General features: G+C 40.2%; 1 protein-coding gene across 2 annotated transcripts in view; it reads left to right on the forward strand.

The window, feature by feature from the left end:
- Nucleotides 1-24,483, forward strand: part of khdrbs3 (KH domain containing, RNA binding, signal transduction associated 3) — a 122,241-nt gene that overhangs the window by 75,080 nt on the left and 22,678 nt on the right. For both annotated transcript variants that reach the window (XR_003983666.1, XM_030413079.1), the window contains exons 6-7: nucleotides 9,602-9,782; nucleotides 22,755-22,837. Coding sequence is in view for 1 of the 2 variants with exons in the window: in XM_030413079.1 (XP_030268939.1) it covers nucleotides 9,602-9,782; nucleotides 22,755-22,837 (264 nt within the window). In the remaining variant the exon portion in view is untranslated. The remainder of the gene's footprint in view (nucleotides 1-9,601; nucleotides 9,783-22,754; nucleotides 22,838-24,483) is intronic.

Genomic DNA, 24,483 nt, shown 5'->3' on the forward strand with positions numbered 1-24,483 from the left:
GGACTAGGTATTATTTACAGTTAAGGAGCTAAAGGGAAAGCAGTTTTTTTTTTTTTTTTTGGTAAATGGATGTGTGCAGTATCCTGTTGCATTTTCAGAGTTAATGGTGTCATTTAGAGTTACAGCACATTTACAACTGTCTGGCACAACAATACCAGAAATATTCAGTGTTATTGTTTTGTTTTTCCAAAACTAGACATGGATGTCACAATCAATTTGTGATACATTCTAAACTGTTTTAGGCTTTATTTCCTGTTACAGGCATCCATTTTTTTTCTCTGTATGTGCCAGTGAGGCTCTTTCAAACATATTCAGTTGCTTACACAATTTGGTCCAGATTAATGTAGTGATTCCACTGAACGTGTCCATTTTAGCAGCAGTTGCGACGTGCCTGTATAAGCTCTTGATTTACTAAGCAGCTCATTACACTGACAGCTCCTGGACTGATCCTGGGGCTGCCCTCCTGATGAGTGCTGTGACTGAAGAAAAGCTCATCTGATCATATCACTGCTGGGATGTCTCAGTTTAGAAAAACTGAAAAAAGTTAACAGTGATCTTGACTCCACAGCGTTTACTTTGACAGTAGTTCAATTCTATGAAAGAAAAAATGTGTATTGTTGTTTTGTGTTATTGATGCCACGGGAGACAGGCGAGCTTCATGGAGAAAATTCATTCATTATCCGCACAAAATGTACATGAGCCAGAGCAAGCAGTGGTCGGCTGGTCAGAGCAGCAGGTCCATCAGCTCAGAGAGCAGCGGGGGGGGATTTGTCTATGGATACTGAGGTCGAAGCAGTCAAAAACAGAACAGTGCAGATGCATCCTGTGGGGATTTTATGACACAATCATTTTCATGGTCACATTAGGGTCTTAGACTACATTGAGTTGTGTACGTATCCCAAATAATTAATCCCAGACAAATATGATATTTTACTCAAGGTTAGTGTGCATTTTATTAGCTCACCTGTCGCTAAAACCTCGGAGAACATCAGAATATACGTCAAAGAGTGAGGAAAGTAGTTTGCGTACGAAAGAAACATGAATGAAACTTTAAAATGTCACTTCATGCATAAACTTTTCTGCCTGAGTCAATTGAAACTGAAATTTCATACTATGACTTTAACATGCGGATTATTTTCAAGATTTAATGATCAACTGTCGAGCTTTCAGAATGTCAAAAAATTGTGAAAAACGCTCAATACAATTTACCGGAGCCCAAATGGGACGTCTTCAAATTGCTTCTTTAGTACAAACAACAGTCTAAAACCCAAAGCCTCTAAACTCTACACCAATCCAGGGTGCACTGCATATAAGTAAATGTCACTGAATGTGACATTTTCTTATCTTTAAGGAGTGCCTAGATTGCCTGTGGTTTTTAAAGTCCTCAAATTCCCATTTTCCAAGGGCACCGTAAACACAAATTGTATCTACATTGTATCACATAGAGCAGTGGTGAGTAGACAACTGCTATTATTTTATTACCGTGGAATCACACGCACAACCCCCCCGGTCCGTCAAATTATGTCGTACATGAAACCGGTCCGTAGTGCAAAAAAGGTTGGGGACCACTGACATAGAGAATCAATTATTTCCCTTTTCTACACTTCATTTTCTATCAAAAACATTTAAATAGCTGGAGTCAGCATATATTTGACATTTTTGCTTGAAGAATTATTTGTTTATTTTTTTAGATATACTTGTATTTATCGGACGGCTTTCTGTCAAATAAAATCTCTTCCCATCGCAACCCTCCTTGTGGGCCCCCCGAATCTTATCTCTGCTATTTCAACCCCTGGTTTGAAATGAGACACAAACAGCAGCTCCAACTGGGTGCACCTGGTTGATAAGTGTGCCCCATGTTTTGGGGTGCGCTATGAATCAAATCTATAGGTATGAAAATGTCATAAATCGGGTCCTTAAGGGGTAACTCAACTATACAATTTCACACAGTATGGTGTGTTTACAGGTTTTGGAGGGTGCTAATCCATATGTGAAAAAAGTTGTAGAAAACCTTTTGTGGTTGCATGTAATCTCACAAGTGGCTCCAGTTTCGTCTCTCGGATGCTAAACTGCATTGTTGACAATGTAGGCGCAAAGTAAAAAAAAAAACAGTCTATTATTCTAGCATTGAACTCCTATAACACTGTTGAGCTCATTAAGCACGGCTTAAAAACAGGTGATCAAAATCAGTACAGCAGATTCAGAGATATCATTTTTATTCCAGCATTCCACCGGGTGACTACATTACCCACAATGCAATTTAGCCACTGAGTGACATCACTGGAGGCAATTTATCAGATCACATACAGCTTCCTCTGAAGTCTTTGTAATACTTTTTTCCCATATACACTAGTACTACACAAGACCTGTAAAAATATTTTATTGTGTAAAATTGGTGGTGATACCCTTTAATGATCACATTTTCCTGAGTTATGTGTTCATGCATCTAAAGCCTGTCTTCTCGCTGAAGTACAGGGGACAGTAGAGTGACGTTACAGCACGGCATAACCTCTTTGACAGGTGGTTGCATGTTTGGATGTACAAAGTGTCTGACGTTGACAATGGAGACTGCCATTTGTGTCCCCTCACCTGTCAGCAGACAATGCTAGTTTATTTTAACTATGTCCACAATCTTGCCATAAACCTTACCAATTAGTTGTGTCTGTCTAAAACTTGACAGTACCCCTAGCTGCAGACCATAAAACAGCCAAATGCAGTAGTTCATTTTGGAAGGCCTTGCCAAACATTCTATTTTGTCATTTAAGATGTGTTCCTGTTAGCTGACTGACAGGAAGCAGAGTGTATCATAATGTACGGGCACACACTGATATAAAATTATACCAGTGGGACAGGCTGAAATTAAACTTAGAGCAAGCCAAACAAAGGCTTCCTGTTTTATGTGATGGGTTATCTGTCTCAGTGGAAGTTGTTTCTCATATTCTCCACAAATGAATGACAGCAAAAAGCTCCTTCTGAAGGCAGAAAAATGAGCCGTGATACTTCTAACTATGCTGACTGTGTGCAGACCTCAGCAGGAACTACAAAGGAGAGGCACAGACCGTAGATGACTGGCATAAAACTACAAAACCAGAGCAGTGTTGTTACCTTTTCAAAGTTGAACCGTGCAACTTTGCATACGGCTGCTTATTTACTAAACTGGCCTGGCTGTTTTCTGTGCACCAAAGAAAACCTGGAGAAACAGATGCAACACATCTAATGCTGGTGAGTCCAGCTTTCTCTGGAGGGAGCTGTCAATAAAGCTTAAAGAAGGTTCAATCAGAGGAACAATTTGACTCTTTCTCCCCTCTCCTTACATTGATCACTCCTTCCCAGCACACCCCTTGGCTTCTGTCCATTCATATATTTTACTCCTTGCCTATTACCCTATTACATGTAGCCTAGAGGTGTCACGATTTCAATTAAATCGAAAATTGATCGAAGTTAACTTTCTACTTTCAATCACTGAAATCCAAAACAGCATTGGCAAACCATCCCCAGAAAGACAAATTGAAATGTGGTTTCAAAATACATTACGCAGTCTATGGTTTCAAGTCTTTGTTAACATAGGAAACCATGTAGACCATGCGTCCCAGACTGAAATGAACTAGGAGCCACTGGTAAGGTTCATCTCTCAGTAAATTTGAACCAAGATCTTTGAGCACCTCATCTTTCTCTCTTCCCTACTATCATACTGCTCGCCGAGTTTAGTGATTACCAGTGGTGAAGTGGTCCCTGGAGAAGTTGGTATACTCTCAATTTTTGCTTTAGCCTTTTTTAACGCAGCCAAGAAAAATGCCCTGTTTTAGAAACAGTGACATGTAAGACTACTGTTTTTATTTTACCCAAAAATCCGTCAGTAGTATTTGCTCATTGTCACATAATCTCTGCTGCTTGATCTCAGGGAGGAAGGATTATGACATTACTAAACCAATACTGGCCCACAGACTAGTGAGAGACAACTATGCATTTTGAAATATTCCTTATTCCTTAGCTCTTCTTTGTCCTGACTCCTGGACTTCCCTTCCTCATAAACATCCTACATAAAGAACTCAATGTTAATATTCCTGAACATGGAAGTGTTGAAATATTTGATGTAAACTTAGAACAAACCTCTACAGCCTTGGTTTTGATTAGGAAACATTCCTTTCTTTTGTTGTTCTTTTATCTGCTTTGTATTAATTATTTTACATACATGTTGTTGTTCTAATCTGTTTTAACTAATCTTTCATAGCCTTTATTGTACTCCATATTATGTATTCCTCTTATTATTTAATATTTTAATAGTTTGATTGCATTTGATTGTCTTCATTTCTATTCTTTTCTGGTTTCTGAGAGCAGTAGCAGGGATGAGTTGATGTAGGGGATTTTCTTCATTGAAAATAAGGTTTTAAGCCCCAATAAATAGCTTTGATTTACGTAAATGAACACCTACATGGCACTAATGCAAGAATATGCACTACCATAACATTAAATTAGTGCATTTAAGGATTGAAAGCTAGCTTTCTGTTTCCCTCCTGCCACATAACTCCACTTACATGACAACTTGACTTGAAAAATAAGTCAATCTTATGCTGCCTCTTCCTTTTTGGCATTCCTAACAAAAAGAATAATGATCATGATGAATAATATCAAAATCAGTGGATGTCTCTAGAAATCTGTCAGTTACCATTAACTTTACCTGGCTTGCATTAACTTTGTTTGCCACCTGGCTTACTTAATATTAGCTGACATGCCACAAAGCAAGATTAGTTTAGTTATTTACTGACAGAATTCTACATTATTAACTAGTTAAATAACCATTTCATACCTCCGCTCCGTTCGCTGTGTGCTGTCTTACTTTCCTGGGCGGCTGGGACTAGTGGGTTTGGTCAAATGGCTGTGATTGGCTTGATGGCTGTCAATCAATCTAACTTGACCAGTGGGTTTTCATGTATGGGGGAGCTACTCAGCGTACTGAGGTGCGCTCCTTTTCAGTTGGCTCATACACCGCGAGGGCGAGCAAACGGTTTAATACCTTAGGAAAGTGCGCATCGGGGGGATTTAGAAGTGGGTATACGCAATGCCGACTGAAAAATAAGCGGGTAGACGCTGTATACTCGCGTATACCCTGGACTACACCAGTGGTGATAACCCTTTTTAACGTTGTATTCCTGGAAAACGGTAGTTGTAGATGAGACCAGAAGTTTTCACTCTAAATTGAATTAATTGTGTATCTTTCTTGAAGCTCTCTGTCCTCTTGATCAACCTTTCTTTTACGTTCAGGAAACAGACAATCCGATATCAGATGCTACAGTAAACTTGCTTTTAGACAAAGCTTAAAGTTAAAGATAAGTTCACCCAAAAATTAAGATTTCAGTCATCATCTGTTTAGCCTAATGCAGAGGGAAAGTAAGGAGACATTTCAAAGTCCACAAACCTATGTACATGTGGACAAAGACCAACAGCAAAATAGCTCTATAGAGCTGGCGTCTTACGGCGTAGTCCCCGTCTTGAAGCCGAAGATCAAATTGTGTTTCTCTTCACAGAGGAGCCAAACAAATGCATCGTCTCAGTAAGCATACATATCATATAATCCTATATAATAAACATGTCGATAATCGGTCTTTTTCACCATGCCATTAGCAACCTCTGTCTGATTTCATGCTGTACACAGCTCAAATACTTTTCCACTATAGAAGGGATACCCGACCTGAATCCATAAGGCCGGGTTCAGACAAAAATGGAGACATGTAACCGGGTATGAGAGGAATTCGGTCACATCAATTGACATGACATATGAACAATTCCTTTTCACTGCCATCTACACTGTACAGGTCTGTAATCAGGGTAAACGGGCAAGCTGTAACCTTGGTAACAACTGCGTGACAGGGTAACAAAAATGACAGCTTATATTTAGTGTGTCAGACTCCAGTCAGGTTCGGATGTAAAAAAAACAAAATGCCTGTTGAGTTCGGGTCGGGCTCGTTTACTCCTCTCTTGGATTTGGTCACGTTCGGACAGAAAGGTGCGACCTGAGCTGCGCTCTGCACACAGACTCACAAGGTGAAAACAACAGCAGCCACGCTGTCGCAGCTGTTAGTAACGCTGGCCATAAATAAGTGGTATCAAAAGCTATTTGATATCTAGTAAATGGTAAGGATTCTAACTTGGATTTTATTTACACTGGTCATCTGCAGTCAGTCTACACTTATTGTGTACATTTGGTGAATGTTGGTGTTTGTTCCATGTCATGCTGCCATATTTTACCCAACACGGGTCAGACTGGCCATTATTCGAGCAAGAAACTTTAATAGAAAAACAGGACTGATAGTAAATACTGTGAAGTAGTACACAGTGATGCAATGTCTAGTGTCCATAAACATTAGCAAAGCAAAGCCACATTTGCATAAAAGCCTTTATATGCAAATGGTTTCCAGTAGATGCTTTTCCTCTCTACTATCCCTGTGAACCCACGCTAATTCCAGCTCCTCTGAGACCTCACAAGACTACAAATAAAAATACTCATGGCCATTAGACGACTTTAACACTCCCTGCATCAACGCACGGGGAAATGAAAACAACAAAACGCAAACAGTGCTGTTTGTTCTCCTTTTGTGTTCATAAAAGAAAACACACTTCTTTCATCAGATTTCGAGATAAACAAGGTCACAGAAAAGAGGTGTATGTATTGCTCTCAGTCAGAATATAATTGGCTGTGTTTTAAAACACCCTGTGATTTGAATTTACCGTGCCCAATGTGAGAATGATAACAGAAGTCCTGGAGGCCTCTTGACAGGAAGTCGCACGCGGTTTTCTACATGTTCACACTCACATGTCATGTGTTACTTTTGATGCATACCAGTGCTATGGATGCAGACCTCGTAGCCGTCAAACATTCCTCTTCGCCTTGACTTCGACTGGAGCTGCCGCTTGCTCTTAAAAGGGAATCGACTCTCGGTACAGAACTGCTTCTTTCTCCGCTTGAGGGCGGTCTAATTTCTATCAAGTAAACATCCTCTGCTGTCCCCGTTAGTCAGGAAATTAGAGAGATTTCTCTTTTTCTTCCCTTTGCCCCAGATCTGAGATGTTTCACCAGTGTGCTGCACAGCTAAAATGAATGCACTGAAAGAAAATGACCCGGAGAGCAACCTTGGTGGTTTTTCTGCTACTGCTTCAAATCAGTTAACTGCTTTTGAAAGAAGGTTCAGTCGGTGCAGAAAGCTCAAACAACATATTACCAAACCACAAGGTCAGGCCGCCTTTGATATCCAACAGAGCAGCTTGACTTTTCCTCCATCTTGATTACTGTACCGGTTACACTCTTGGCTCTGTGCTAATTTATCCAGTTGACTCTATAGATCAGTATCTCACAATAGCTTTTTTTTCGCAGGAAAGCTTCATGGCAGTTGGGACTGTGCACCTAATTATAAAAGTTAAACCCCAAAACTTGCACTGTGTTGTATCTAAAACGTTGATGTTAAAAATCGTTTTTGTTTCCTCCACTTCTTCAGAGTCCAAAGCTTTTTTTTTAAACACTCAGTGCGTTTACATGACACTCAAGAAAACCGAATTACTGCGTTAGTCTGACTATGTGCGGATTTTTAAGATGCATGTATACACCTTTGTCTGACTAAAATCGGACCGGATCGGATTTCTCATAGTCGAATTACACCACGTAGATTATTCGATTGAAAGTCGCATTACTCCTGCATGTATACGTTTCCAGCGGATCGGATCGGATTTTGCATTCTGCGCAGGCGCGAGATTTTTCCCCGGGGCCGTGAGCCGGAAGTAGACGGACGGCGGCGGCGGCGTCTTTCCTCTGAAATCACCGCAAGAAAGAGCGCCATTGTGCACCTACTGTGTGTAATTATCATGTACACCATATACGAAGTGTACAAAGATGTAGCTTCGTCTCGCTCTTCATACGCCATCTTTCTTGAATGCCAATGCAGCTGGTGACGTAAAGAGGTCAGCCGGAGGTGCGCCGTTAACACTAGTTGAAATGGGCACAGCGCCACCTAGCGTACCGGGGTATGACATTCTTTTGGCCAGTAATTAGTTTTTCTCACCGGCATGTATACTCGGATAATTGCAGTTGTCCGATTGAGTAGCATAGTCGAACTATGGCTGTAATCTGACTAAGCTGTGCATGTAAACGCACTGACTGACTGTCTAAAAATTGTCAAATGCACAAACAAGCATCCATCACAGAACAGGCAGACATATCGTGTGTTTTTTTTTTTTTTTTCATTTATTTATTTATTTTTTTCATCTGTGCTTTTCCTAATAGAAAGGAAAGCAATTCAGCCACAAGACATGCTGTGTTTTGAGTAATGGACATGACTCACTTTTTCTCGACTGGAGGAACTTGCCCTCCACCCTCGCTGTTCCTCTGTCTCCACCTACACATATAACCTGACGCTGAATGCATCAGATTCATCGCTCCGGTTGTACCGAGTGATTTTTGGCCGATGTAGGAAATCATTAACTGGAGTGGAAGTAGAAGAGGCAGCTCGACTCCAAACATAATAAATGACAGCATCTCGTCATGAAGATCTGGAATGCAGTGTACATCTCATACTGGTGATAGATAATACTATCCTGCACGATATGAGGAAAATCTGCCATGTGCGATAACACTGTTCAATGTTGCGATAAATAAACAAATATTGGAGTTTGCATATTATTAACTATACAGTTAATAAGGGCTAACGTTAGTTCTGAATTGTTCGTGTAGGTCTTCATGGTTGTATTGCAGGTGGTACCTGTGTTTGTAACACGTCGTCTCTCCTAATCCAAAATAAGTCCATATAGCAGTGTGACAGAGCAGCTCCGTCACTAATTGTGGACAGCGCATATGCACACACACGGCATATTGCTCCGTGGTGTCGCTGGCTGCAAGCAGCACACACACACACACACACGTCCGACACGCGGCTCTTCGTCTCACACACACACACACACACCCGCCCGACACAGCTCTCTGACCCATTCACGTCGGAGTTAAAAACATCCCCTAATTCATTCCCTTAACTGCTTAGTAGCGTGATCAAGGGTGCACACTTCTTCATCATACTATTTCCTGGATACATACATACATACTCACACAATCAGCACACACTCAGTGCTGTTTATTTTCACCACAAGGTCTTCGTCGGCCACATTTTCATTGCATTTCTCTACTCCCTCAGCCATCATAACCTGGGAATCACCACCGAATTGTTGCCGATTAATTTTGTCAGGGTAGCTAATGGCTAGCTGGGGCTTCATCTGATTGGCCCTTGTATCCAGGGCTCCGTCTGAATTTTGGTATGCTCACAGTGCGTGCATGGCGCATGTAAACATAATGATTTTTCGTTTTCATTGCGTGTCAGGCCGTCTTTTGCGATGTGTTTATGGCACATGGTCATATCGCAATAACGATGAAAATTTGATTTGTCGGGCAGCCATAATACTGTGTTTGTAATAGTATCTATTTTAATGCACCAGTTCCTCTGAAGAATACGTGTGTGTGTCTGTGTGTGTGTGTGTGTGTGTGTGTGTTTGTGTGTGTGTATGTATTAAATAAAAATGAGTTTCTTTCATCTGAACCTTGGTGGATGTTTGTGTCTTGTCTCAGGACCCGAGGTGGAGTTCCTCCCCTGCATGCAGCGGTGCCCCGAGGAGCAGCACCCAGAGGAGCCCCACCCAGCCGGGCTCCATCTTCCAGAGGGAGGGGGGTTCAGAGAGCCAGAGGCGCCCCTCCAACCTCCGGATACCGGCAGGCTCCTCCCATAGTTCAGGACACATATGGCGAATATGTGAGTATATTTAAACTCCACTTGAGAGACCACATGATGAAATATGCATATTGGTGTCACTGACACGACTGGTTCTACAGTGAATTCAGTTAATTCGTTTAAGGGATTTCTTAGTAATTTAAGGAATTTATCAATTATAAATAGCAAACATTCAGCTCTTTTTAGCTTCTCATATGTAAAAATGTGTTTCTTTTCTTTTACATCACTGTGAATTGAATATTTGGATTCAGGAAGAAAACAAGCTAATCACCATGTTTTGGGCCATTGAAACGTGTGCAATTTTTCACTATTTGCTGGCATTCTCAAAGACTACACGATATTCAGATGCATTAAAAAAGTGTTCAGCGGACTGATGAATGGTGGAAGCAGCTGTTGAGTGCAACTCCATTGTCCCTCTTCATTTAAAGATTAGAGTTTGGAAGCATCCAAAATGTCACCATAGTTGTAGACCAGTAATTCACTATTCCATTTCCATAAAGTAATAGAAGAAAATGGCATACAGTTGAAATGGAAGTGTAAGCTGACACATCCTTACTTTTAGCCCCTAATACGGATTATGTTCACACAATCCTTAAATCTACATATTCCATAATGCGTCTGAATGGAGTCTGTCATTAGACTCGGCCTGCTTGGTAAACCTACCCACCCCTACTTTGCAACATAGGCAGCAGCAAATTATTTTCTCTTGAAGAATGATGACATCATCAGGGTTATATGCTCAGACTTTAGCACCACAGAAGACGTTATACATTTGCTCTCACAGACTGAGTAGTATGTGTAGAGAAATCTGATTTTACAAATGTAACATTGGTAGTGTCCTTGTACTATCCATCCATGTTTGAGGATGAATTACTTAAAAACGAGAAGCTGAAAGGGACAGGTGCATTCTGGTATCCTAAAAATAACTGAAATAACCAACTCAGTCAGCTTTTGAAGCATCAGTGGCTCAAACACACAGCTCAGGGAGGCACGTAAGAAACCCTTTGTCCTGATTGCTGCAATTTGTCAAACATCATCCTTCTTCTTGGAGCCATGAATTAATACAATATAATCACACAAACATCGAACACGTATGTAACTTACATTTTTGGATGATATTGTTATTACTTGGATGCCCGTTGTGTATCAGCTTCCTTATAAATCATAGTAAAAAGATGCTTTTTATAACTGTGTACCTTGCTTGAGAATCACCACATTTTTACACTTCCTCTGTTTCAATGTAATCCGGTAACATTCGTCTCTTTATACATCAGTATTTTGCAAACCCCCCCCCCCCCCCCCCCCCCCCATGTTTCATGTTGTTAACTTAAAAGACTTCCTTCTCTGTAGAATTAGGACTTTTTCCTGGGAACGAAAGTCTTGTAAGGTAACTTTTTAAATGACTATATACCATTGTATGTGTAGCTGCTTACAGTGAGTAATGACTTGAATTCGAACAAGCAGGCAGCCCTGACCAGTCCACCATGTTCCGTTTTTTGTCTTGCTACTTGAAGTGTCAGCATAAAGCAAGGAGATTTATTAATGTAGTCATTATTGTGATTTGGTCTTATAGCTTACCTGCACGCTAGTCTTATGGGAACCTGGCTGTAATATCAACAGCTAGCAGAGATGAATATATTAGGCTTAGAGTCAGAGCCTTTGTGCGTTTGCCAAGAGAGTCTCCTGCTGCACTGTCAAGGCAAGTTCCCCAGAGACTCGGGCATCAACATTGCATATTTAGCAGATAGAAGGGGAGAGGAGGTGGCCCGCGTTGGAAAATTGCCCCAGCAGCCCATACCTAACCACATCTGACAGGTTTATTCAGAGGTTGCGATTCAAATGTGCGGAGGTCGTAGAGAATGACTCTTGGACCAGCTGTTTCCCATCATTGTCACAGTTGTAAACTGCATCCCCCAACACCTGCACCTGTGTTTCTGGGTGGAGAAAAAAAGACCCCCAACATCTGCCAGATGATAAATCTACCCACATCGCTGCAAATTAGAGGCTGAATGAGTTTGACTCTGTATTATCTGAATAGATCACCATCCCACAACAAGTGTTCTCCATCGAGGCGCTGACAAATAGGCTCTTGTATTCATCAATGAAATGACAAAGGGATGCTTCTTGTTCACATTTGTTGCCTTCATTTATCACTACTTAACATTCATTCCCTTTTTGCTTAGCCGCATTGCCACGGGCCAAAACATTTGTTCAGCTAGAGGCGTTTTCTTCCCCTCTCTTGTTAAGACAAACAGTGCCAGATCTCGAGGTGATTTTGTCATGATGACACATGGCTATATAGCATCTTTGTTTGCATGGTTTTTGGTTTACATAATCTGTGCCTGTTAAAGCTTCTATTTGTATCAGTATTAAATTATTCTGAATCCAATTGTTAGAAAACACAATCACATAAATGTCATTATCCCGTGATCCAGTCTTGGCAGCACCATCAGTCTTGAATGGTTACTATGATTGCAGCCAAATCTCATTTCATGTAATTCATTAGGTGCTTTGAGATCTCTGTCTTACCTGCTGCTAATCCAATTGGAGAAGAATTAAACGTGATGTAATTCTCGTTTCATAACAGGGGCTGCATGTGATCTTTTTTGTGTTGCTTCGACGCTGCCAGTATGAAATCCCGGGGTGCTAATCAAAGTAGCAGACCTTCACTTGCGCGTTATATCAAGAGCTAGATGTGAGTGTAGCTGTCTTTGTTTCTGTTTGCATAAAAACTTTTGTCCTTTGGGTGAGAAGACAAATGTGCAATGCATGTGGGCTGGTATTGTTTATGTTAAATCCTCCAGATACAGTAATCCACTCGGAGCACTGTGGGTCCTCGCTGACTGTTGTGGCATTAAAAATACTCATCCCCCTCAGGCTCTTCTCAGCCTGTCCAGCCCTGTTGAGAGCCAAGCATTGTTAATTGAATCGTGTTCTCTGCTGCGCTGTCCTTGTAGCCGTTTTAATCTAAATTGGGTGTAATGGTTGGGAAAATATTTCAGATTCAGTAATAAAGAAGCTGCATCCAACTGGTGTGGCAGGCAAGACCAGTCATGAAGACAAGATTGAAACCTATTCATATGAGGCAAAACCTGTGATTTGTAATAATTGCAGAGAAAATTAATTTATTTTTTATGTCTTGCAAGTGTGCACCATCTGTAATTTACACTTTGAGTTAGACATATCAGTCATTCCCTATTAATATATCAATGCTTTAATTTGCCTTTAGCAGCACAAGTTATTTTTCTTCTTCGGTTTTCTAGCAGCATAGCTTTAAAGATGGCATTAGATGCGTTTATGATCATGTGATCTCTCAAATCCATCTTGCCAGGCTTCAAGCTTTTGTGACCAAACCCAACTGTGGCTCAGATTGAGCAGTATCATATGAAGAACAACTGGCAGCTCGGTTGAGGTGTGAGTGAGAGAAGCGGCTGTTTGCTAGAAAACAACAATGGGGGCTCTTCAAGAGGTTAGCATAGATGCTATGGCATTCTTTATCAGAACTGGAAAGTATATTTCAGTGAAAGAAGAGCAAAGAACTGCACGTCAAGTCTCTGCTAATTATGCCTGTTATTGCTCTTCTCTTGACTGGCTTTGGTAAAAGTTTGACTTTCTAATGGGCTCTGCTAGTGGTGGTGCTCTTCTACTGTTGATCTGATTGATTGAAGTTAGTCCATGATAGAATGTGACAGAATGTGACACCACTATTCGACTGAAAGATCTCAACAATTACTGGAATAATTGCCATGGCATTTAGTACAGACATTCTTGGTGTCCAGAGGATGAATCCAGATCACTTTAGTGACTGTAGTGCCCCCAGCTGGTCATATTTTCACTTAGCTAGAACTTCTGGGCCCGTATTCACAAAGAATCTTAAGGCTAAAAGTAGCTCCTAACAGGCAAATTTAGGAGCAACTCCTAAAAATAATGGGCGTGTCAGTCGTAACTTTAGGACTCCTAATTTTTGAAAATAAGAGTTATCTACAAAACATTTTAAGCCTAAAAGTAGCACCTAAGTCTGGGAGACCTTAGAAGTAGTCCAGAGGACTCCTAACTCGCTAAGACCTGGTCACAGCCGAATGTTTTGGAGAAGCTAAATGACAGGGAATTATTAAAACGATATTGGATGGACCGCGAAGGGATTGAAGTTGTAGTTGAGTTGGTGAGGGACGCAATAACGTCCCCAACCAACCGAAACAATCCAATAACGCCAGAGTTAAAATGTTTGGCTACGGGGAAAATGCAGCTCTTTGCACGGGACTAGTTTTACCTTGGGACCTCAAGTGATTTATAAATTATCCCACCATGTCTGTGTTTCGCGCGGCGCATTCGCACAGGATAAGCAAAGTCTGTGTTTTAACTAGAATTTACTGACATTATCCCCGGGTCGATCGCACCGGAGCCCTTACTGGAGCAGCACAACGGTTAGATATGGATATTTTTAATATAATAACTGGTGAGCCTGTTGAAAGATGGAAAAATGTTCCTTACCGCATGCTGCCATTCATGTAATCCATCAAATCATCTTTCGAGATTTCGCTCTTCTGATGAGCCTCCTGAATTTGCACCCAAAATGCTGTCAAAATATTCATTCATAATTCCCAACGCAGCCTTCATAATTCTCGACCGGGAAAAAGGCAGAAAAAAGGTGTGGAAAACACAAAAAACCTTAAGAAAAACAAAAAACGACCCCAAATCACAGAGATGCCGATTCGCACGGGACTAATATTATCACATGACCTCTGTGTTTGGCGACATATGGTAGGTAATTTGCGGTGGAACTTTTACTTTACAAATTACGGACATGGCAGATTCGTACGGGATTAAGATCACAGACGACCTCCGCAATTATTACTTAATTCTCGTCATAAATACATTTCTTTATCCAATATCTTTTCATAGGCTTTGTCATGGGCTTGTAGGCAACTTCCTTATTTTCACTTCATGCATTGCGTAGCCTAAATGACTTTTCAATGGGCTGCCCTGTCACTCAACAACCAATCACCGTTGTCACCGCTTCTAAGTGCGTCCTTATAAAATGACGTCATCCATAGCAACAGAGAGTTACTTCTAGTTTATGAGTTCACTGTTTTCATAACTAAAAGTAGGTCTCAGCGGCTTTGTGAATTACTTTTAAGAAACGACTCCTACACAAAAAATCTTTTAGTGCGATTTAGGAGTACTCCTAACATTAAGATAAAAGTCTTTGTGAATTAACTTCATTAACTTGAAGAAGTAATGACATTCCCATCATCCTCAGTTCCACCTTGTGTGTCATGCTAATTAGCACACATTAGCATACTAACATGCTTAATATTATAACTGCCCAGCACTGGCGGGGTAACATTGTCATAGTTAGCACATTAACATGCTGACGTTAGCATTTAGCTCACAGAGCCACTGGCATGGCCGTAGACTACCCGCTTGTTTGCTTTTCATTTTAAAAAGATCTTAAACACTGAAGACATCATTGAACAATATTTTGAAATCCCATATTTGGTTATTCCCTTTACATCTGCCTCACAACATAACCCATGGTACAAATAACTACAGGTTGGGCGTACTGATGAGACAATAAAGCAAAAAGCGATTTCACAATATTTTTGACCAAATACCTTGATATCGATTTTGTAGGGATGACTATTGATACTGTTACTTGAACTCCTCGTTCTGCGTGTCAGACACTCTGAGACAAAAGAAGGACTCCTGACACTTTGTTTCTCGCTAATGTGCAATAATTAAGACAAACAATGTGCAGTAACCCATAAACTTTCAACCGTAGCATTATTTATTACCCTGTATATTAGGATAAATTCTAGTAGAATGTACATTTCGTGTATATTTGTTCTGTTTTTGTTATTCTTGCTTATATATAGTTTTTATTATTCTTTTATTATTATCATTATTAGTATTTATTTTTATTTTTATTTTTATTCTGCATATTTCTGGGACTTGAATGGCTTTCAATCAGGATCAATAAAATATTTCTGATTCTGATTCCGATACTTTCATCAGTAATGTGGCTATAATGACTAAATTGGTAGGCAAGGGTTAAAAATAGTCAGAAGTAAGTTCAGAAAATGACATCACTTTACTGTAATGCAGCCTTTAAAACCAAGAAAATACAAAATGCCAGATCACATCATAACAATATCAGGATCTAAGACAATATGTAGACCCACATCATGATAAGGGTATAATATTGTTATACTGTATATTATGTGATAGACTGGCAGTCTGTCCTGGATGTACCCTGCCTCTTGATCAAGTAGGATAGGACTGGATAGGTTCCAGCCCCCCTACGAGTCTGCACAGGATGAGCAAGTACAGTCGAGTACAGCTAGTTGCAGCAGTGATGCAGAATTTAATTTTCCAGTGCAGATGTGTTCCTGCGGGGCTAATTTATTAATGACATGAATTCCCCTGATAATACGTGGCAGATGTGTAGCTTTATTTGAAACTTGGATCAAAACCAAAAGGTGGTAAAATAACAGTATGGAAAGCTAAGACATTTGTCAAGCGCAGCACAGGGTAGTGATGTTTCAACTTGATACATGAGCCAACTTTTTGGCATCCTCAATCTGATAGCTTGAGTAGCATTTCTACCCCTGCAGCGGAAAAACTTTCAGCAAATTCCAGCCTGTTCAGCTTTCTGAAATATGCTGGCAGGAAGAGCAGAATAAATGACGCACAGCTTCGACAAATTTTGAGACCAAGACAGATGACCGAGGGGTGCAAATACTGGATGATTTGTTTTCTTTGAGCAATATCATGAGGTGTTATTTCTCTTTTATTGTTAAGGAGTTAAGAGCAGTGTGTGACACAGCTGTGTGGAGGCGCAACATTTATCTTTGAGCAGATGGTCTTGTACTAAAGTCGTCTGGGAGGAACGAGGCCTCTTCTTCTCATCTTGATTTGCTTAATTTTCTCCCTTTGTTGCTTGTATTTGTGACACCTTTCCAGTTTTAGCGCAGGCCATGCAGCATGTGCAGTTCTCAACGAAGTTCAGAATGTGAAGACGGTGTGTTGTCAAGCTCATTTGGATTTAGCACTGTGTGCAGAGGACAAATCCTGGCCTGAGAAGCCTGCTCTGGGTGTCAGTAGCATCCTATCTGTTACAGTGGTATTGTAGAGCACAGTGGAGCGGCTGTGATACCGCTGTTGTAACATGCAGTGCCAGGCCCTCTGTTAGTCTTCAGTGGCCTCAGAGGCCAGTCCTTATCTTTTAACAACACGCCTCTCAGCCATCCACTGGCATACAAATGAAAGACTCACTTAGGGGCTGCTCTCTCTCTCCTCTGTCTGTCTATACTCCCCCCTCCATCCTCTCACTGTCACACTAATCCTGTTTAGTGTTGGAAACACAGTGCTGTTGCAGTATCGTCGCGCTATTGTGCTCTCCAAGATATTTTGCCCAAATGGTATATCAATACAGACCCATCAGATACTGTATTATACTGGCTTCAAACACACCATCATCACAGTCAGCTTTCAGTTTTAAAGTTGTTTTTCAATGTGTCAGACACCAAAGAAAAGGATTATTTTAAATGTGCCAGTGTGATTTATAAGCCAAGCATGTTTCTCCTCTCAGCCCTCTTGTAACTCAATTATGGAGTAGCTGCTCTAATAAATGGCAATAACATGCCATTGTTAAAGTTTAATGTGGTCCTTAATACCAGGCACTGTTGTCCGTAGTGAGTGGACAGCGCCTAGATAGAGTTGCCATTGAGACGAGTGGAGAACTCAGTTCACAATTATAGCACATGGCTTGCGCTGAAAACTAATCAGGATGCCTAGTCCCTGTTCTGCTAAAAGGGTGGATGGTGAGGCTCCGTGTACGAAAAGAAACAATAGGTTGTGTTTGTAGTGTAGTGAAGAGTTGATGCAGAGTGGTTTAGTTCAGAAATGACTTCCAGTGTGTTTAACACATGTAATGTCTTGTATGGTTTGCGCATGTTTTATTTTTGCCCTGCTCGTGGGCCTAAAACAATGGTAATGTCAGCTGGTCTTTGTCACACACAGACAGCCACTGTCCAGATATTTCAACAGTTACTGAAAATGAAATTGGTTTTAAGTGTACCAAGAGCTTTTTTTTTTCTTTCGTGCATCTTTTCACGTTGCTACCTAGAAATCTAACTTCTATCTAATTTAAAGGTGGATATTTATTGTCCCCAGAGGAAAAACTTCAATATTTTCCCGACCATACAAACTCCTCTTTGCCACCAGTTTGTCAACCAGAAATATCAAAACATCATGAAATCACATGTTCCTCAGAGTATGAACCTTTTGCATTTCTTTCAGCCGATGATCTCTGTCTGCAGTAGCACCTCCCTCAGGCCAAACTTTCAAGTTTTCATGCAGGATTTACTGTAATGTCTGTGGCTGACTGAGGGGATGAAAATGAAAACCACGGGGGTTCTCCTGGCAACACCTTCATATTGTTGGTTGTTTTGTCCAACAATATAGTACTGTGACGTGTAATGAGGCATAATTGCTCCCTTTTGAATACAGAGCAGGCATTGGCAAAAATAACATTTTTTCACATGTTTTTCTGCTGTGACATCATCTAATGAACCCCAGTTGCACCAGATGATCTTGAGGGATAAGATGTATAATATTGTCAGTGTTTCTCACAGAATCAGAATGTAATTGTGATGGTGGCTGTCCAGCTGGGGTGCCATTGAGGGCCTGTCAAGTTCTTTGGATACAATCTCAAAATAAATGCTGTCTATTTAACAAAATTTTTCAAAACCCCCTCTCTCAAACAGCATAACCGTTAAGTAGGTGATATTAAATGTGCCATAACATGTTATAAAGTCAGAGAGTTACCAGAGCTATCATTTATTATATAGACCTTTTGATGACAATAAGTATTCAAATGAATATCATTGTATATCCACTAAACAATTCCAGGAAAAGCTGAAATTCATTAAGTTAGAAACAAATAAAGTGAACATTCCATAAGATCCGTAAGATCGCCTTGTCCTTGTGTTTAAGGTGGGTGCTGGGTCTCAATGTTGAACTAAAATGTTTACCACTGATCTGAAATAATGTTGTAATAAACTGTGATAAAAGTTAATGATATCACTGGCTAATGTGATCGGTACAGCCCACGCAGCTCATTATTTTTAATTAGTCCCACCTTTTCAGTATGTTCCTGGCAGCATTTCATGACATTGCTGCTCAGTGTCTTTAACCACTGAATACTGAGGCCTGAAGGCAATCTGATGTCTGACTGTTTTTCACATCAAGTTATGTAACTGCATCCCAGACTAGTTAATTTTGGATGTTCACAACTTCCCCTTCCATTTATTCTTCTGCGAGGGTAGAAGCTTCTAACCGACTGTGTTGATTTACTTTCAGACAGTGAACAGAAAGTTTAAATTTATATTGCAAAACATGATGTCTACATTATTTAAAAGGCTTAGTTTTTGGGTTGGTATAAAGCATTTCCTGTATTATAAGTTATGGATCTTGCAGGAGTTCATAGATGTATTATGTTATTATGTTCTTTTCTGGGATAACTTTGTGGAGTTGTGAGATAAATGTATCACAATGGGCTTTTGCTTTTGTTACCTTAATTATTATCATGATTGCAAATGGTGAGCATTATATTATATAGTGATAAATCTGTTGTCAGTATGATATTAGTGGAAGAAAACAAGTTTGTCGAAGTATCTGACAACTGGGGCTGCCTTCACAATCACAGCTGCATGATTTCCGCTTTTCTCCTCCTGCTTCATAATTCAATATTCATTACCACGCTTGTTTATTCCAGCCTGCACTGCGTAATAGAGACAACTTTTAATAAATTGAACTTAGTTTTGTGACAAGCACCAGACATGTTTCTGGCAAAAACAGACACATTATTTCAATTTCCAATGCGAGGACACGAGCGATGCACAAACTAACTTCAGAAGGTGTCTGTCGGTTAATGCTATCTCAGCTTCAAAGACCTCTAGTTGTGGCTTTAAGGAAATAGTGTACGTTGAATATGTATTGTTGTTGTTGTTTTCGCCACTCTGAAATGATTAAATATTAAAAATTCATACGTAGAAAATTACGCTTGCTTTAAAAGAAAGAGCTCGCCAGTTTTATGTAATGTAAATCTTGTTATTATTTCACCTTTGTCATAATAAACTACTTGTGAAGAGCTAATTTTGTGATTAAAAAAACAAACAAAAAAAAACATACTGCCTAACACAAGTCCAAGATGTTCAGACAGAAGATGAGACTTCTGACTTCACAGGGTTGGCTGTCTCTAAAAAGTTTAGTAGCATAATCTCATACATATTCATCACTGTGGCCTGGTTTTTCTGTCACAACAGTCCTCAAAATAAAGCTGCTGACTATCACTGCAAATACATGAAATGTTGTCCCTATAGGTGGCCAGTGTTACAAATGTGATACACACACACATGCACACACACACACTTGGCTTTGCTACACTTAACCCAGTCTTCAGAGCATTTAAACCTGAATGCAATACAATCCACAGGATATAGACACACCAACAGGGTTGTCATGCATCACTAAGGAATAAATGCACGGTGGAAGTAAAAAAGTCCACTTTGTATGAGGAGAAGAGAAAATAAAGAATATAAAACAAATTAACTGTTCAACTGCTGCAAGATCTCATCTATGTGAAGGTTATGTCCGATCAGGAATCACTGCGGGACTGGCCCCCGGTACCCATCCCTTCAGTATCTATTTTTTAGATGGGAAAAGTAATTACAGCACCTGTATAATCCAGTATAATGCAACACAATATTATAGGAGTTACATCCCCATTAAAGGGTAACTGCACCAATTTCTTACAGGTTTTAGGAAGAAACCTTTTGGAAGCATCAGCCTAAGCTGCATGTAATTTGATAAATTACTTCCAGTGAAGTAACTCAATGGCTAAATTGCATTATGGGTAAAACAGGGGAAGTTTTAAAAAGAAGCCCACTGATAAAGCATTGCACTCCTATAACACTGTTGGACTTGATACAGCAGGACCAGAGATATCACCATTTTTTTCCACACATTTTTCTCTGTGTAGTATTACTGCCAAAGACCTGTAAATGCACCTCATGGTATAATTGATGCCATTAATGGTGCAATATGTAAGAATTGGCCACCTATCAAATTTATACTCAAAACAAAATCGAGGGCAGCGTTACCTCTAATTGCTACCAACTGCAGTTGCCCTGAGCTAGTTAGCTCAGTAAGCTGTGCAGCTAGCAGTTCAGACTGGGAGTTTCGGGGGCCGGGGTATATTAGTTAGGGTTTTCACCACTAGCAGAGTAGCTTTAGAACAGGAGGGGCTGGGGATAGCTAGTCAGCATGCTAACTTCAAAATGCGCAAACTTTGCTTTCCTGGAATCCAAGCAGAACTACAAATATTTCTCAGGATCAACATTCATGTTGACTTTCCCCTTCTTATTGCCAAACTTGTTGTTTTTTGGGTTGCCTTCTTCACCCAGTTTTCTGCAGAAATCAGGTCCACAGTCTTTTTCACTTATACATATTAAAATAGTTTTTAGTATTGTCAGTGTTGTGATAATCATCCTAAGCAAAAACTATTCAGAAATGACACGCCTAATTATTTTCTCTTTTGTGTTTCATTAGGCAGATAAAGGTTACGATGGGAAGTTGCAAATCAAAGCCAACAGTTTCATCCGCCTGTTGATCACTGCTTTTAATTATATCCCCACTGCTTTTAGAGAACTGCTGCGCCGAATGTTTCTGAAGGCGTTCAAGGGGTTATATGTTGTCAAAAGTACACTTGTTGACGAAACTTAGTCCTTGCATTAGCGTGGGGAATTGATGACTTTGCGAAAGCTCTTGTAGCTGCAGAATTACAAATGCCAGGAGGGACTTAAATTCCCTTCAAGCTCCGTCCAGACAAATAAAAGTGAACTGATAAAGACCTTCACAAAAAAAAACACACCTCCCACTCAAATAAAAACAACAAAGGAATAACAAACAAGTGTTGAAAGCCACCCAATGGGATGACCACGGAGAGGTTTGTGCATATAAAAAGGATTTCTTGAATGCACCTGCCAGGTGTTTTTACCCAGAAACAAGAAGTATCCCTACATCCAGGTCTCTTTCTGGAGAGTCATAGAAGTTGCTTAACACGAGCTTCAATTCTGGTGGATTAAAGATAAAAGAGTCAATTCAAATGCTGTCATTTGGCAAATGCATGTTTCTAATCAGGAATTAGGGCCTTAATAATAAAATGGATGTGATGAGCATTTTTCTTCTGGTGCTAAATCTTACAGACATTCATTTCAAGCATGCAAATCAGGGGCAGATGGAATTAGCCAAGAAGTGTGTGGGGGATGAGAGATGTGTCGCGAGGGGTCGACGCCTTTTGTGGAACATAAGTCCCATTTATCCCAAATTAGGACGGGTGCGGCACTGGTTCGCTTTGATGTTCCTCTTGGCGGGGGCCTGGGTGGGGTGCAGAGGGGGGGAAGGGGCAGATTGCTGGAGCACAAACAGATGTTGAGGCTCATCCTTTGAGGTGGTGATGAAACGTTGCCACAGCGAGAGTCTTTACGTCCCACTGTCAGTCAGTTGACGCAGACACAAGGGCAGGGCTGCACTTGCCACTCTAATGGTGCTACATATGGGCTGCTATACCAAGAGGAGTAGATCAAACAATTGACCTATATCCGTGCTAAGTTACGGCTTACAATGTATCATTAGCAAAAACAACCCTGCGAGCATTTGATGAAAAGTAAAAACTCTTAACAGTGGAATACCATGAAACAGTCGACACACCAATTTTGGAAAGTGGTGTCACAGTTCAGCCGAAAAATGCAGCACACAGAATCTTTTATCCGCCATCTGTCTTCCCAGCCTCTCTGCTCTACAGTTCAACAGGTTTATAATGTTGCGCGGGTTGTCATATCAACATCTCTTCAATGTCAAAATGTTTGATTATAATTTTTATAAGCTGTTTCTCATTTGACTGGTTGCATTTTGTCCCTGTTCCCCCAGGAATATGACGACGGCTACGGAACAGCTTATGATGACCAAGGATATGAATCGTATGACAACAACTACAGTAATCAAGGACAAAAGTAAGTTTTGCTATTTTTTCCAAAGAAACCCCTACTAATAGGCATTTGCCAGCTCAGTATGCTGGATACAATTCTCTACCAAAGCCATATGTGGAGAGGTGTAAAGTGTCCCGATCACTCATGTAGCATTTGACTGTCATGACTGATAAGTGTGTGTAATATGAAAGGAGTTGCTCCTAGCAAACCCGCAGAAAAGTATCACCAGCATTTGCAGTTCCCCTCAGCTAAACTGAGTATTTTAGTGTCTTTCAGCGTAATGTTTTGGTTTTACTTTAAAAAGCTTAAAAAGACTTACAAAGTTAGCGACTAGCAGGTGAAGATAGTGGATCATAAAGCAGCTTAGAAGCCAGATACATTTCTCAGGAGTTGGTAGAGACCAAAGCAAATTCAAATTTATATTGTCGCTGCTCTTAGGTGGCCAAAAAGCAAACCGAAGCATAAAGTAATGCTGTTTTAATGTTTGCAGTGTTCATTTCGAAACCAAAATCACCACAACGTTCTCCTTACTTTAACAATGCCCTTCACTTATTATAGCTGCCAAATAATGTCTTTTGTAGAAATAAATCATATTAAGCATGTTAGAATTGATTGATTTAAGTGCGATCCGAAAATCTAATCTTAAAAAAAAAAATTCAATATTAACATTCTTTATGCTGATAGAATGTGTATCTCTTCACAGTTTACAGGTGTTTCTATTATTGTGTCCACCTCATCAATATCAGTAAAGGTAGGCTAATTAACAGAGATCCCTCTCTGTAGGGTGCAAGGGCCACATATCAAAATCTCTCTTAAAGGGCTTATCACAGGGCTTTTGTACCAGACTTAAATGCATTTATCTCAGTTTACCTAATACACTGGCAACTGACTGAACTGATGAGGAATAAATAACTTCAAAATATAAACTGCATAATCGTGTTTTAATACTCTTCAGAGTTCAAACCAGGCAAGACCATGACAATGACAGCCCTCCAAACAGCTTGAGTGAGCATGCTGAATTAAAAAGCACTTCAATATGTGATGAGTCGTATTCATGCCTCTCTCCAAGTCTCAGCTTTATGAGCAGCATCTGAGGGCAGCGAGCTTGCTGCAGTGTGGCCATTTGGGCCTGAGCAAATGCAAGAGAATATGAGGTAAAAGTGACAATTTGAAGTCTTTTGGGTTCAGAACAGCTGGATTATGGCGCATGAGCTGTTAGGAGTCATTTTCTGCCCTGTTTGAAACTCCAAAGAACACTTGCTGTTAATTAAGTATGTTGTGAAGTGTAAAATGATTGGACTAACCTTTAATTTGTCCTTTAAGATCAAATCACAAGAGTTAGATGTAACATTGGGTTCCACTTTATAAAAACAGTTAGTAGATTTGAAGAATAACAAATCTTAGGTATAGCTGCATCTCTAGTTCCAGCATTCTTTTTTGTATCCAGGGTTTGAAACAAACCAGTCTCACTGACTCAGTGACAGGTCACATTTTCCTCCAAGGAATTGAATGAAGCTCATTACCTTAAATGTATTATCTTCGTTTTATCAGCATTTTAAATATCCGGCCAAAGGTGCTCAGTGTGATCCTCATCTCAATGCAAAATGAACAGTCTTGGTGGTACGTTGCTCCATTTAACAGAGGGTCCTGCACAGCTAAATGCAGAATAT

The sequence above is a fragment of the Sparus aurata genome, chromosome 3 (genome assembly GCF_900880675.1).
Source record: "Sparus aurata chromosome 3, fSpaAur1.1, whole genome shotgun sequence".
Taxonomy (NCBI): domain Eukaryota; kingdom Metazoa; phylum Chordata; class Actinopteri; order Spariformes; family Sparidae; genus Sparus; species Sparus aurata.